General features: G+C 40.6%; 1 protein-coding gene across 3 annotated transcripts in view; it reads left to right on the top strand.

The window, feature by feature from the left end:
- LOC129830029 (NACHT, LRR and PYD domains-containing protein 12-like) overlaps positions 1-11189 on the top strand; it is a 36526-nt gene extending 25337 nt beyond the window's left edge. The window contains exons 13-18 of one of the 3 annotated variants that reach the window (XM_055892176.1): positions 1944-2117; positions 2543-2716; positions 7902-8075; positions 8346-8519; positions 8731-8802; positions 11096-11189. In XM_055892176.1, the coding sequence (XP_055748151.1) occupies positions 1944-2117; positions 2543-2716; positions 7902-8075; positions 8346-8519; positions 8731-8802; positions 11096-11105 (778 nt within the window). In that variant the 3' untranslated portion in view covers positions 11106-11189. Of the gene's footprint in view, positions 1-1943; positions 2118-2401; positions 2436-2542; positions 2717-7901; positions 8076-8345; positions 8520-8730; positions 8803-11095 lie in introns of those variants that run through there. The other 2 variants (XM_055892177.1, XM_055892178.1) reach the window with 2 other exon arrangements.
- The last annotated feature ends 2305 nt before the right edge of the window (positions 11190-13494 follow it).

The raw sequence follows: 13494 nt of genomic DNA, 5'->3' as shown, positions 1-13494 counted from the left end.
GTGCTTCAACAAAGTACTGAATAAAGGGTCTGAATACTTATTTCAATGTGATATTTCATTTTTTTAAATTTTCTTTTATAAATTTGCAAAAAAATCTAAAACCTGTTTTTGCTTTGTTATTATGGGGTATTGTGTGTAGATTGATGAGAAAAACAAACAGTTCAATCCATTTTAGAATTAGGCTGTAACATATCAAAATGTGAAAAAGTCCAAGTCAAATTTCCCAATACTTTCCGGATGTCCTGGATGTCAGCAGTAGGCCTAGTAAATGTACCGTTAATCCCCATCAGTTGGTTACATTAATTTCTGTTAATACATGTTTTCATTACAGTCGTTTACTGTTCTCATTCTCGGAGTGGTAACATTTTTTGCAGATTTCACAACCTGCCACACAAGTTTTGATTTATTTCCTAACCATAATTTCGAGTTTTCTAAATGTTGTCATTGTCTTTTGTTTGGAGGGCTCCATGTGAGCAATGAGAATGTCTGGTTTCTCTGTCCTGATAATGTTGGGGGAGTGTGCATGCCTGAGCACAACCTGGTCTCAGAGCATTTTGTATTATTCTGTACATAAATCCAAAGACACTCTATTTATTATGATATGTTACATTTCGTATGGTATCTATTTAATTTGTGAATTTACATCATCCATTTCATATGATGTGTTAACGTTAGCTAGCTGGCTAAAGTTATCTAGACTATGGGTTAAGGTTAGGGGGAAGAGTTAGCTAACATGCTAAGTAGTTGCAAAGTAGCTCAAAAGTGGTAAGTAGTTTAAAAGTTACTAATTAGCTAAAATGCTAAAGTTGTCCGTGATGAGATTTGAGCACCTTCGTGTTATAAGCCCACCTATCCACCCCGCCAACCCCCCTCTTTTCGTTTTTTCCTTCAATAACCTTCTGTCTAATGTAACCATACCAAACATAACACATACTTATTTGAGCTTCCCGGATTTACATTTACTATGTTATGTCTAGTCTATCAGACCAGGCTGCTGAGAGCACGCACAGAAGTATGCATGCTCACATAGAAGTTAAATAAAGGTTAAATTTTTTTTTAAAGACATTTAAAAAGTATGCTGCATGCAAATGTAGGAACATGGTCATTTGGGGATGTCTGATTTGATTGTCTTATTAACTCACCACTAATAAGATGAGTTTCTCAGTCATTTTTTTCTTCACCTCACACAGTATCCTAAGTCAACGAAGTATAGTTTTTAATGTCCATTGCGAATTATTAGCCTCACAGTAGGCTATTTGAAAATGTTTCCAATACTCCCCCCCTCGATAATCACCAGGCCTTGGTGTGAATGGATCCCGGTGTATCAATATGGCAGAGGCTGGTGCTCTGGCATTAATTGAATTTTTACTTTTATATTTTTATCATGCCAATTCAGATTTTTTATGATTAACCACGTGGCAATTATTGTGAGAAACAAAAATGTTATTATTGAAATTAAACTGTTCACGAAAATGCGCATATGAAAATCATAAATGGCACGCAGATTGGTAGGATAAATTGTAAGCTTCCTAAAACTTGAAAATCATGCCTATGGTCTTTACTGTAACACCTATAAAAAAATGCACACATAGTCCCGTGAAAAAACGTGCCCGCCTATAGAAATCAAATGCCGGTCCAACTGATTCCTTCTGCCTCCAGCCCTGCTGCATATAGAGCCAGATATGTGACTATATGGATTACATATAACATATGCCTGTATGATTTAAGGTTCTGACTTCAATATTCAATGCTTGGAAGTGAGGCCTCTCCAACTAAAAAGCTAAACATTAAGGGACTATCACCCAAAAACATTGGGGTGATGTGAATGCACATACAGTACACCCCATCATGTCAGTGAAAGGTAGAATTATACAGCGGGCATTCTCTGTTTTCACCACCAGAGAGTAGCAGTGTGTTAACTAAAATCACAATGAACTCTTCAGGCTGTCATGCTGTGGAGTCCGAAGGGAAGGCTGTGCTTCTCTGGCCTCTGCTCTGATGTTAAACCACTCACACCTGAGAGAGCTGGACCTGAGCCACAATGACATAGAAGACTCAGGACTGAAGCTGCTCTCTGATGGACTGGGGAGTCCACACTGTAAACTGGAGACACTGAGGTCAGTATTCCCGTAATTGTTCAACAAGTAATAATTGTCCCTGTGTTTATAGAGGCCAATATAAGTATTTGATGCATTGTGTAACAGTTGTGTGTCAGTTGTCTGCATATTGTAGAGCAAAAATATTTACTGTAACTAGGGCTGTGTAACATGGCCTTTTACTGGGGAAAGAGTATAAACAGGGACAATTATCACCCAAAATCTGGGATGTTTGTTAATTTTCCATTAAATACAAAATAATTTATGACATGAACATTTTGTAAATGTGATGACATTAATATCAGTTGAACAGGTAAGATCACAGAGGTGAACTGCATATGGTACTGGTATGAGCTCATAATGATGGGGAGAACATAGCTAGCATTTATCCCTTACAGCACCAGAGGGTAGTAGTGTGTTGACTAAAATGATGATCAACTCTGCAGGCTGTCACACTGTAAGGTCAGAGAGGAAGGCTGTTCTTCTCTGGTCTCTGCTCTGATGTTACACCCCTCACATCTGAGACAGCTGGACCTGAGTGGCAATCACCTACAGGGCTCAGGAGTGAAGCTGCTCTCTGATGCACTGGGGAATACACACTGTAAACTGGAGACACTGAGGTCAGTATTAATAAACACTATCCATATAATGAAAATGTCATGTTCTCGTGGGCCCATGAAAGGTCCAACAAATTGTGTGAGGGGTAGGGATAGGCGGATTTCTCCATCCCTTTCTCCGGCCATTGTATTGGGCAGTTCAATGGTGAGAAAGTCTCAGTCCCAGGAGCAAAAACCTGCATCAGGAAATGTTGTCCATCATAGTTCATGTGGGATTCAATGACATTATGAACGGCAGCTCAGAACAGCTGAAGATGGATTTTAAAGAACTGATTGGGTCTCTGCTTGACACCAACAAACGGCCCATAATATCTGGCCCTATACCCTTCCTAAATCGTGGCATTGAACGTTTCAGCGGACTTTTAGCCCTCCATAACTGGCTACGAGACTATTGTAGTTCTGTCAGTATAACAGTTTTGATAACTTCTGGAAACAAACCTCGATTTATAAGGTGGATGGGATCCACCCAAATAATTTGGGTTCCTGGATCCTTTCACAGCATTATAAGGCTGTGTTGAGACAATGACTTATCATTGACCCAAACCCAGCTCAGTTAATCCCTACCATTGTGTCACTGAGTTTCCATAATGCTTCAGCAAATGTACATTATCCCAGGGGCGTTGGAAGACACAATGTAAGTAACCTAATGTAAGTCCCTCAAACTGCCCTGAATGCCTCTGCTGATCCTATAGCTGTTGTATGCAGTAATCATTTGCCTATGAACCAAAGTGATACTGTTAGCACTGAGGTGGTGTGTCCTAGTAGGAAGTCCTCTGTGTGCAGCTCACCCTGCACTAACATAAATAACATGAGCATGTCTACTTCTGCTAAGCTTCCCAGTAAAGCAATGAAAACAATCAAACATCCCAGAAAAGTGTTTCAAAATAGTCCACGATAACGTACAGTGCATTCGGGAAGTATCCAGACCCCTTGACCTTTTCCAAATTTTGTTACATTACAGCATTATTCTAAAATTGATTAAATAAAACATGTTCCTCATCACTGTACACAAAATGCCCCATAATGACAAAGCAAAAACAGGTTTTTAGACATTTTTGAACCTCAAATCATACAGGCCTATGTTATCTGTAGTCCATATAGTCACATCTCTGGAGGCAGAACGAATCAGTTGAACGGGCATTTGATTTCCATAGGCTGGCACATTTTTTCACAGGACTATGAATGCATTTTGATTACTGCATACAGGCAAATGATTACTGCATACAATCGCTATAGGATCAGCAGAGGCATTCATGGCAGTTAGAGGGACATTCATTAGGTTACTTACAATGTGGAACAAGTCAAGGGGTCTGAATACTTTCCGAATGCACTGAATGTAGCTTAAGAAACAAGGTTAATGAAATCAATAATTTGCTAGTAACAGATGACATTCATATTCTGACAAGGAGACTGCGTGAATCAAGCCTTCATGGTCGAATTGCTGCAAAGCAACCACTACTAAAGGACACCAATAAGAAGAAGATACTTGCTTGGGCCGAGAAACATGAGCAGTGGGCATTAGACTGGTGGAAATCTGTCCTTTTGTCTGATTTGTCAAAATGTTAGATTTTTGGTTCCAACCGCAGTGTCTTTGTGAGATACACAGTATGTGAACGGATGATCTCCCCATGTGTGGTTCCACCCGTGAAGCATGGAAGAGGAGGTGTGATGGTGTGGGGGTGCTTATTTAGAATTCAATGCACACTTAACCAGCATGGCTACCACAGCATTCTGCAGCGATACGCCATCCCATCTGGTTTGCGCTTAGTGGGACTATCATTTGTTTTTCAACAAGACAATGACCCAAAACACACCTCCAGGCTTTGTAAGGGCTATTTGATAAAGGAGAGTGATGGAGTGCTACATCAGATGACCTGGCCTCCACAATCGCCCGACCTCAACCCAATTGAGATTGTTTGGGATGATTTGGACCTCAGCGTGAAGGAAAAGCAGCCAACAAAAGCAGCCAACATATGTGGGAAGTCATTCAAGACTGTTGGACAAGCATTCCTCGTGAAGCTGGTTGAGAGAATGCCAAGAGGTGTGCAAAGCTGTCATCAAGGCAAAGGCTGGCTACTTTGAAGAATCTCAAATCGAAAATATATTTTGATTTGTTTAACACTTTTTTAGTTGGTACATGATTCCATGTGTTATTTCATTGTTTTGATGTTTTTACTATTTTCTACAATGTAGAAAATAGTAAAACTAAAGAAAAACCCTTGAATGAGTAGGCGTGTCCAAACCTTTGACTGATACTGTATATGATCTCAACAGAGGTATATTTTCTGGATGATTTAAATATTGACTGGCTTTCATCAAGCTGCCCACTCAAGAAGAAAAAAAAGCTTCAAACTATAACCATTGCCTACCATCAGTTAATCTACCAGAGTAGTTACAAACAGCACAGGAATTAAATCATCAACATGTATTGATCACATATTTACTAATGCTGCAGAAATTTGCTTTAGAGCAGTATCAAAATCCATCGGATGTAGTGATCACAATATAGGAGCCATAACTAGGAAAACCAAAGTTCCAAAGGCTGGGCCTAATGTAGTGTGTAAGAGGTCATACAAGAAGTAGGGTAGTGATTCCTATGTTATTGATGTAAATAATATTTGTTGGTCTGTGGTATATAATGAGGAGTAACCAGACACTTATTCCAGTTACTAATAAGCATGCACCCATCAAGAAAATGACCTTAAAAACAGTTAAATCCCCGTGGATTGATGAGGAATTGAACAATTATATGGTTGACAGGGATGAGACAAAAGTCTGGCTGCACAACCGATTGGCAAATGTACCACAAATTGAGAAATCATATGACTGAACTGAATAAAAAGAATAAGAAACTATACTATGAAACATAGATAAATTAGATAAAGAATGATAGTAAAAAGCTTTGGAGCACCTTAAATGAAATTTTGGGCAAGGCAAACTGAGCTCCATCATTCATTGAATCAGATTGCTCACTCATCACACAACCCACAGATTTTGCCAATTTCTTTAATATTTTTTTTTATTGGCAAGATTAGCAAACTTAGGCATGACATGCCAGCAACAAACGTTGACACTACACATCCAAGTATAACTGATCAAATTATGAAAGACAAGCATTGTCATTTTGAATTCCGTAAAGTGAGTGTGGAAGAAGTGAATTTTTTGTTGTTGTCTATCAACAATGACAAGCCACCGGGGTCTGACAACTTGGATGGAAAATGACTGAGGATAATAAGCGGACGATATTGCTACTCCGATTTGCCATATCTTCAATCTAAGCCTACTAGAAAGGGTGTGCCCTCAGGCCTGGAGGGAAGCAAAAGTAATTCTGCTTCCCAAGAATAATAAAGCCCCCTTTTACTGGCTCAAATATCCGGCAAACAATCAGCCTGTTACCAGCCTTTAGTAAACTTTTGGGGAAAATGGTGTTTGACCAGATACAATGCTATTTTACTGTAAACAAATTGACAACAGACTTTCATCACGCTTATAGGGAAGGATATTCAACAAGCACGGCACTTACACAAATGACTGATGATTGGCTGAGAGAAATTGATGTTAAGATTGTGGGAACTGTTTTGTTGGACTTCAGTGTGACTTTTGACATTATCGATCATAGTCTGCTGATGGAACAAAACATGTGTTATTGCATTACACCCCCTGCTATATTGTGGATAAAGAGTTACCTGTCTAACAAAACACAGAGGGTGTTCTTTAATGGAAGCCTTTTCAACATAATCCAGGTAGAATCAGGAATTCCCCAGGGCAGCTGTCTAGGCCCCTTTATTTATTTATTTATTCATTCATTATATTTTTTACTAATGATATGCCACTGGTATTGAGTAAAGCCAGTGTGTCTATGTATACGGATGACACAACACTATACACGCCAGCTACTACAGCGAGTGAAATCACTGCAACACTTCACAAAGAGCTGCAGTTAGTTTCAGAATGAGTGGCAAGGAATAAGTTAGTCCTAAATATTTCAAAAACTAAAAGCATTGTATTTGGGACAAATTATTCACGAAACCATAAACTTAAACTAAATATTGTAATAAGTAATGTGGAAATTGAGCAAATTGAGGTGACTAAACTGCTTGGAGTAACACTGGATTGTAAACTGTCAATGTCAAAACATGTTGATACCACAGTAGCTAAGATGGGGAGATGTCTGTCCATAATATAACGTTGCTCTGACATTTTAACAACACTATCAACAAGGCAGGTCCTACAGGCTCTAGTTTTGTCGCACCTGGACTACTGTTCAATCGTGTTGTCAGGTGCCACAAAGAAAGACCGCCGAAAATTACAATAGGCTCAGAACAGGGCAGTACGGCTGGCCGTTAAATGTAAACAGAGAGATAACATTGATAATATGCATGGCTCATAGTGGAAGAGAGATTGACTTCATCACAACTTGTATTTGTAAGAAGTGTTGACATGCTGGATGCACCAAGGTGTCTGTTAAAACTACTAGCACACATGCATACCCCACAAGACATGCCACCAAAGGTCTCTTCACAATCCCCAAGTCAAGAACAGACTATGGGATGCGCACAATACTACATAGAGCAATGGCTACATGGAAGTCTATTCCACATCAAATAACTGATGCAAGCAGTAGAATCAGAATAAAAAAACAGATAGAAATACACCTTATGGAACAACGGGGACTGTGGAAAGACACACAGGCACAGACACACATAATGTTACTGTACACATACACCTGATAAGACACGCACTCTACACACACGTACACATGGAGGTTGTATTGTAAATATGTGATAGTGGAGTAGTGGCCTGAGGGAACACACTAAATGTATTGGGTAAAGTGTTATGAAATGTAATGTCATTGCCTTAATCTTGCAGGACCCCAGGAAGAGTAGCTGTTGCATTGGCAGCAGCTAATGGGGATTATGTTACTGGTATAAGTAAAAAAAGATATAATTGGTAGTGTAGTACATCCAGTGTAGTACTTGGTTAGAAATAGGTGCCGGTACTGTTTATTTGGAACTCTGCAATACTTCTAAGCTAATATTCTATAAGTGGTGGAGTAACTCAAGCAGTAGCAGTAGCTCCTGCCCAAGTCAAGCACTGAGTACATCCCATACTTTCTGAGAAGTGGAGAACTATTTCACCCCTGGAGGGTAATAGTGTGTTTACCAAAATCATATTCAATTCTGTGCAGGCTGCGATGGTGTGGAGTCAGAGATGAAGGCTGTGCTTCTCTGGCCTCAGCTCTGATGTTAACCCCCTCAGCCCTAAGAGAGCTGGACCTGAGTGTCAATGACCTAGAAGACTCAGGACTGAAGCTGCTCTCTGATGGACTGGGGAGTCCACACTGTAAACTGGAGACACTAAGGTCAGTATTCTTATCATTGTGGAATAAGTTGTTAATCAGATCTACATTATGTTTAATATGCTGTAAACCTGTAGAACTTTCATTATTAACATAATAAATTAACACCACCCATAGAATTTATATTTATAAAATTCAATGATACTTACCAAGTTTCAAAATATAATTCATAGTGTAGTTCACATTGTTCCTGACAAAAGCAGAATTATACCGCTGCCATTGTTCATTTTCACAAGGGTAGCAGTATTAATGAAATCATGATAAACTCTGCAGGCTTTCATCATGTAAAATCGGAGATAAAGGCTGTGCTTCTCTGGCCTCTGCTCTAATCTTAAACCCCTCACACCTGAGAGAGCTGGACCTGAGTCGGAATGACCTGCATTATTCAGCAGTGAAGCTGCTCTCTGATCAACTGGCCAATCCTCTCTGGAGACTGGAGAAACTGAAGTACAGACACAATATTCATATTAAACACACAGTATTCATGAGCAAAACATGTATCCAACCCCCTTCTCACACCCATCCCTTCTGGACTGGACTTATATTTTTCAGCTCTCGGGGAAACTAAATATGCACTTGATACATTTGTGCTTTATTGTATTTGTTTTGTTGCTTGTGCGTGTGCCTGTGTATTAATCAAACAGTGTATGTTTTTCAGCTTTTTCAGCCATACATTTACGGTGTCTGGTGATGAGAATAAAGACTACGTACACAACATGACACAACAAAAGTATGTGGACACATGCTCGTCGAACATCTCACTCCAAAATCATGGGCATTAATAAGGAGTTGGTCACCCCTTTGCTGCTACAGTATAACAGCCTCCACTCTTCTGGGAAGGCTTTCCACTATATGCTGTAACATTGCTGCTGGGACTTGCTTCCATTCAGCCACAAGAGCATTAGTGAGGTCAGGCACTGATGTTGGGCGATTAGGCAGCGTTCCATTTCATCCCAAAGGTGTTCGATGGAGTTGAGGTCAGGGCTTGGTGTAGGCCAGTCAAGTTCTTCCACACTGATCTCGACTAACCATTTCTGTATGGATCTTGCTTTGTGCACGGGGGCATTGTCATGCTGAAACAGGAAAGGGCCTTCCCCAAACTGTTGCCACAAAGTTGGAAGCACAGAATTGGCTAGAATGTCATTGTATGCTGTAGCTTTAATATTTCCCTTCACTGGAACTAAGGGGTCTAGTGATCTTAGGCTTGTGTGCAGCTGCTCGGCCATGGAAACCCATTTCATGAAGCTCGCGATGAACAGTTATTGTGCTGACGCTGCTTCCTTAGGCAGTTTGGAACTCGGTAGTGAGTGTTAAAACCGAGGACAGACAGCACTCGGCGGTCCCATTCTGTGAGCTTGTGTTGCCTACCACTTTGCGGCTGAGCAGTTGTTGCTTCTAGACATTCCCACTTCACAATAACAGCACTTACAGTCGACAGGGGCAGCTCTAGCGGGGAAGACATTTGACGAACATATTCCTATGACAGTGCCACGTTGAATATCACTGAACTCTTCAGTAAGGCCATTCTACTGCCAATGTTTGTCTACGGAGATTGCATGGCTGTGTGCTTGATTTGTCAGCAACAGGTGTGGCTGAAATAGCAGAATTCACATAGTTGTGTATATATAGTGTACATTATCATACTTGGAAAAAGAGATGTGAGTGTTGGCTGCTGTGAAGAATAAGTCTGTAATTTAAAAGACATCACACAATATTCCGACACTATCACTATCAAATCAAAGCAGAAAGCGGGCAACCCACATCCTACAAAAATGCCTAGAAGAATGATTCATTCATTAGTTTTCTTGTATTGTTATATCCACCATGTTTATAATTGGAACTAGGCTAAGCAGTTGGAATCATAATCGGAGCTAGCATTAGCAGCCGAGGTGTAACTACAGTGGACTACTAGCTAGTTACCGTAACAAGACTAAACTAGCTAATCCTTCACTATTACCATCTACAGTCCTGATGTCTAGCAGCTTTAAATACCTTGATCCAGACATTAAAAAGGCATATAGTATATACTGAACAAAAATATAAATGTAACATGCAACAATTTCAATGATTTTACTGAATTACAGGTCATATAATGAAATCAGTTAATTGAAATAAATTCATTAGGCCCTAAACTATGAATTTCACATGACTGTGCAGTGGTGCAGCCATGGGTGGGCCTGGGAGGGCATAGGCCCACCCACTGGGGAGCCAGGCCCAGCGAATCAGAATGAGTTTTTTGTCACAAAAAGGCTTTATTACAGACAGAAATACTCCTCAGTTTCATCAACTGTCCGGGTGGCTGATCTCAGACAACCCCGCAGGTGAAGAAGCCAGATGTGGAGGTCCTGGGCTGGCGTGGTTACAAGTGGTCTGCAGTTGTGAGGCTGGTTGGACGTTCTGCCAAATTCTCTAAAATAACGTTGGAGGTGGCTTATGGTAGAGAAATAAACATTCAATTCTCTGGCAACAGCTCTGGTGGACATTCCTGCAGTCAGCATGCCAATTGTACGCTCCCTCAAAACTTGAGACATCTATGGCATTGTGTTGTGTGACAAAACTGCACATTTTAGATTGGTCTTTTATTGTCCCCAGCACAAGGTGCACCTGTGTAATGATCATGCTGTTTAATCAGCTTCTTGAAATGTCACACCTGTCAGGTAGATGGATTATCTTGACAAAGGACAAATGCTCACTAACAGGAATGTAAACAAATTTGTGCACAAAATTGGAGAGAAATACATTTTTTGTGCTTATGGAACATTTCTTGGATCTTTTATTTCAGCTCATGAAACATAGGACTAATATATATTTATTCAGGTTTATGCATGTTATTTATTGTCAAAACAACATAATATGAGCTCTTCGATTACTGCCTTTCATCAATTTTGTCAAAAAATATTGTCTTCATTAATATATTGTAAGGAGCATTTAATCTACACACCCAAACTTGCTGAGGTGAAAAAATATACATTACAGGATGATGATTGGTTTGTAATACATTGTATTGTGTTCTCCTCCAACAGATGCATGTGAGCTCACACGGAACCCAAACACAGCACACAGAGAGCTCTCTCTGTCTGAGAGGAACAGAAGGGTGACACGGGTGTGGGTGAAGCAGCTGTGTTCGGATCACCCAGAGAGATTCAGGGACTGCCCCCAGGTGCTATGTAGAGAGGGTCTGACTGGGCAATGTTACTGGGAGACCGAGTGGAGTGGAAAAGCTTATATAGGAGTGGCATATAGAGGAATAAACAAACATGGAGAGGCTAATTCTTGTGTAATGGGATTCAATGACAAGTCATGGAGTCTGGAGTGCTCCAATGACAATTACACTGCCTGGCACAACAATAAGAGCGCTATCGTACCTGTCTGCTCCTCCCGCTCCAACAGAGTAAGAGTGTATCTGGACTGTCTGCATGGCCATCTATCTTTCTACAGCATCTCCTCTGGCAGTCTGACCCAACGGCACACATTTAACACCACATTCACTGAGCCTCTCTACCCAGGGTTTGGGATTATTGCACCTCTGTATCTTTATGCAAGGTTAAACGTTGAAACTAAATACTGGTGATGTCACCTCATTGTCCCTGTAACAGCTAGCCTCCTACTGTCCTGGAGGAAAACCTTGAGGCTTCAAATAAATCACTCTCCTATGAAGACAACTGTGTGACATGATTGGATGTTTTAAACTATGATGATGACTTCCACCACCGCTTGTGGGTCCGCTAATGGCTGTATAATCCGATATGGGATGCGCGCTGTCTGCCACAGACAGAGCACACAAAATCCTGTCCTGTTGAGGCCTGGCGCAGCCATGGTCATGTTTCGTCTTTGTTGTTTCGTCAGGTGACGTTCAGTCCTTTTCGCCTCAGCCAACTGCACTCCTTGGTCGCAGAGCCCGTGCCAGGCGGAACGGTCCACAGCAAGTCTCAAGGGAGGCAGGGTTTATCCCACACTGCCTTATGTGGGATCTTCAAGTGGTTCTTTACACACCTTTTCTGTCCACCTGCCTAGCGACGTCCCAGTTGTAGCTGTCCGTACAAGATATTTTGTAGCAGGCGGTCCTCTGGCATCGATCCGGATGGCAAGGCCGAGCCATCTGAGTTTGTGGTGAATGATGGTTGTCTCAATGCTCCTGCAGTTGGATCTCTTCAGGATCTTTGAGTGTGGTACACGGTTCTGCCAGGTCACTTTGAAAATGCGTTGGAGGCCTTGAAAGGACTCCAGTTGTTTTAAGTAGCAGCTGTAGACTGTCCATGTTTCACATCCATAGAGGAGTGTAGATTATAGACTAAGACTTCACTTTGGTGTACAGGTGCAGGTTTCTGTTGTTGAAAACTCTTCCTTAGCCATCCAAAGGAGGATGAGGCCTGTTAGAAACGGTTCTTGGATATTCTGGTCGATGTTGCAGTCTTCCAAGAGAATGCTTCCAAGGTATTTGAAGGTGCAATGGCCAGTGAGGAGCCTGCAACGGAGAAAGCGGGTGATTCAGGTGTAGGATCAGATGACTACTGACATAGGATCTCTGTTTTTGGGATGTTAACAGACAGGCCTTCATTCTGCTGTATGTTTTCACAGCTGCTGTGAGGGTGGCTTGTACTGTGGAGCTAGCTTCTGGGTGTGTGCCACAAGACACACACAATGAACACTGTGACATTTATACACTCTAGTCATGTACATGATTATGTAAATATTGATGGAATATTCCTAAACTGGTTCACAAACATTGTAAACTAGACTTAATTAATCAAGAGTGAATCATCACACACTGATTGCAAAAAATATATTAATTTGAAAATCAGAAATAGTATATATATATATATATTTTTTACATCCGTTTATGGTTCTATCCAAATTGCCTCTCTTTAAATACATTAACGTTTTTCAGTGTTCAGTTTTAATTTGTGCCTTAACCTTTATTGTGTTTTGCATAAAAGTGGAATAAAAACTGTTATCCTTTAATGTGACTTTTGTTAAGGGGTGTTATTTCCCTAGACTTAGATGTGTGTGGTCTTTGTGTATGTTTTATTACACAGTGTTGTGGACATTGTTCACAACCGTAGCCTAGGTCACAAATGTTTCTGTCAAATTGTAGTCAACTATTTTTGTCTATATGAGCTAAATTAAACTGAACGAAATGTTCCTGTAATTATGAAATTAACTGAAGGAGGTGTAGGCCTACGAATCATATTATTTTGGTGAAAGTAAAGAGGTTTGGTTCTTATTATGTTTGGTGAATGCAGAGCTACCCACGAGACCTTCGGAATGGGAACTGTCTGATATATTTCCTTATATAATGGAAAGGACAACTTATAGTTGTAGATTAGGCTTTCTCCAACTATCCATAGAACTATCTCTGGGTCGTTCCACGAAAAGAGTGCCTTTTGCGTCCCTTTGATATTTTAAGTAGAAATTGTGCACC

Source organism: Salvelinus fontinalis, chromosome 31, assembly GCF_029448725.1.
Source record: "Salvelinus fontinalis isolate EN_2023a chromosome 31, ASM2944872v1, whole genome shotgun sequence".
NCBI classification, from domain to species: Eukaryota; Metazoa; Chordata; class Actinopteri; order Salmoniformes; family Salmonidae; genus Salvelinus; species Salvelinus fontinalis.
The sequence above is the reverse complement of the archived record's forward strand: the minus strand, read 5'-3'. Positions and strand labels throughout refer to the sequence as shown.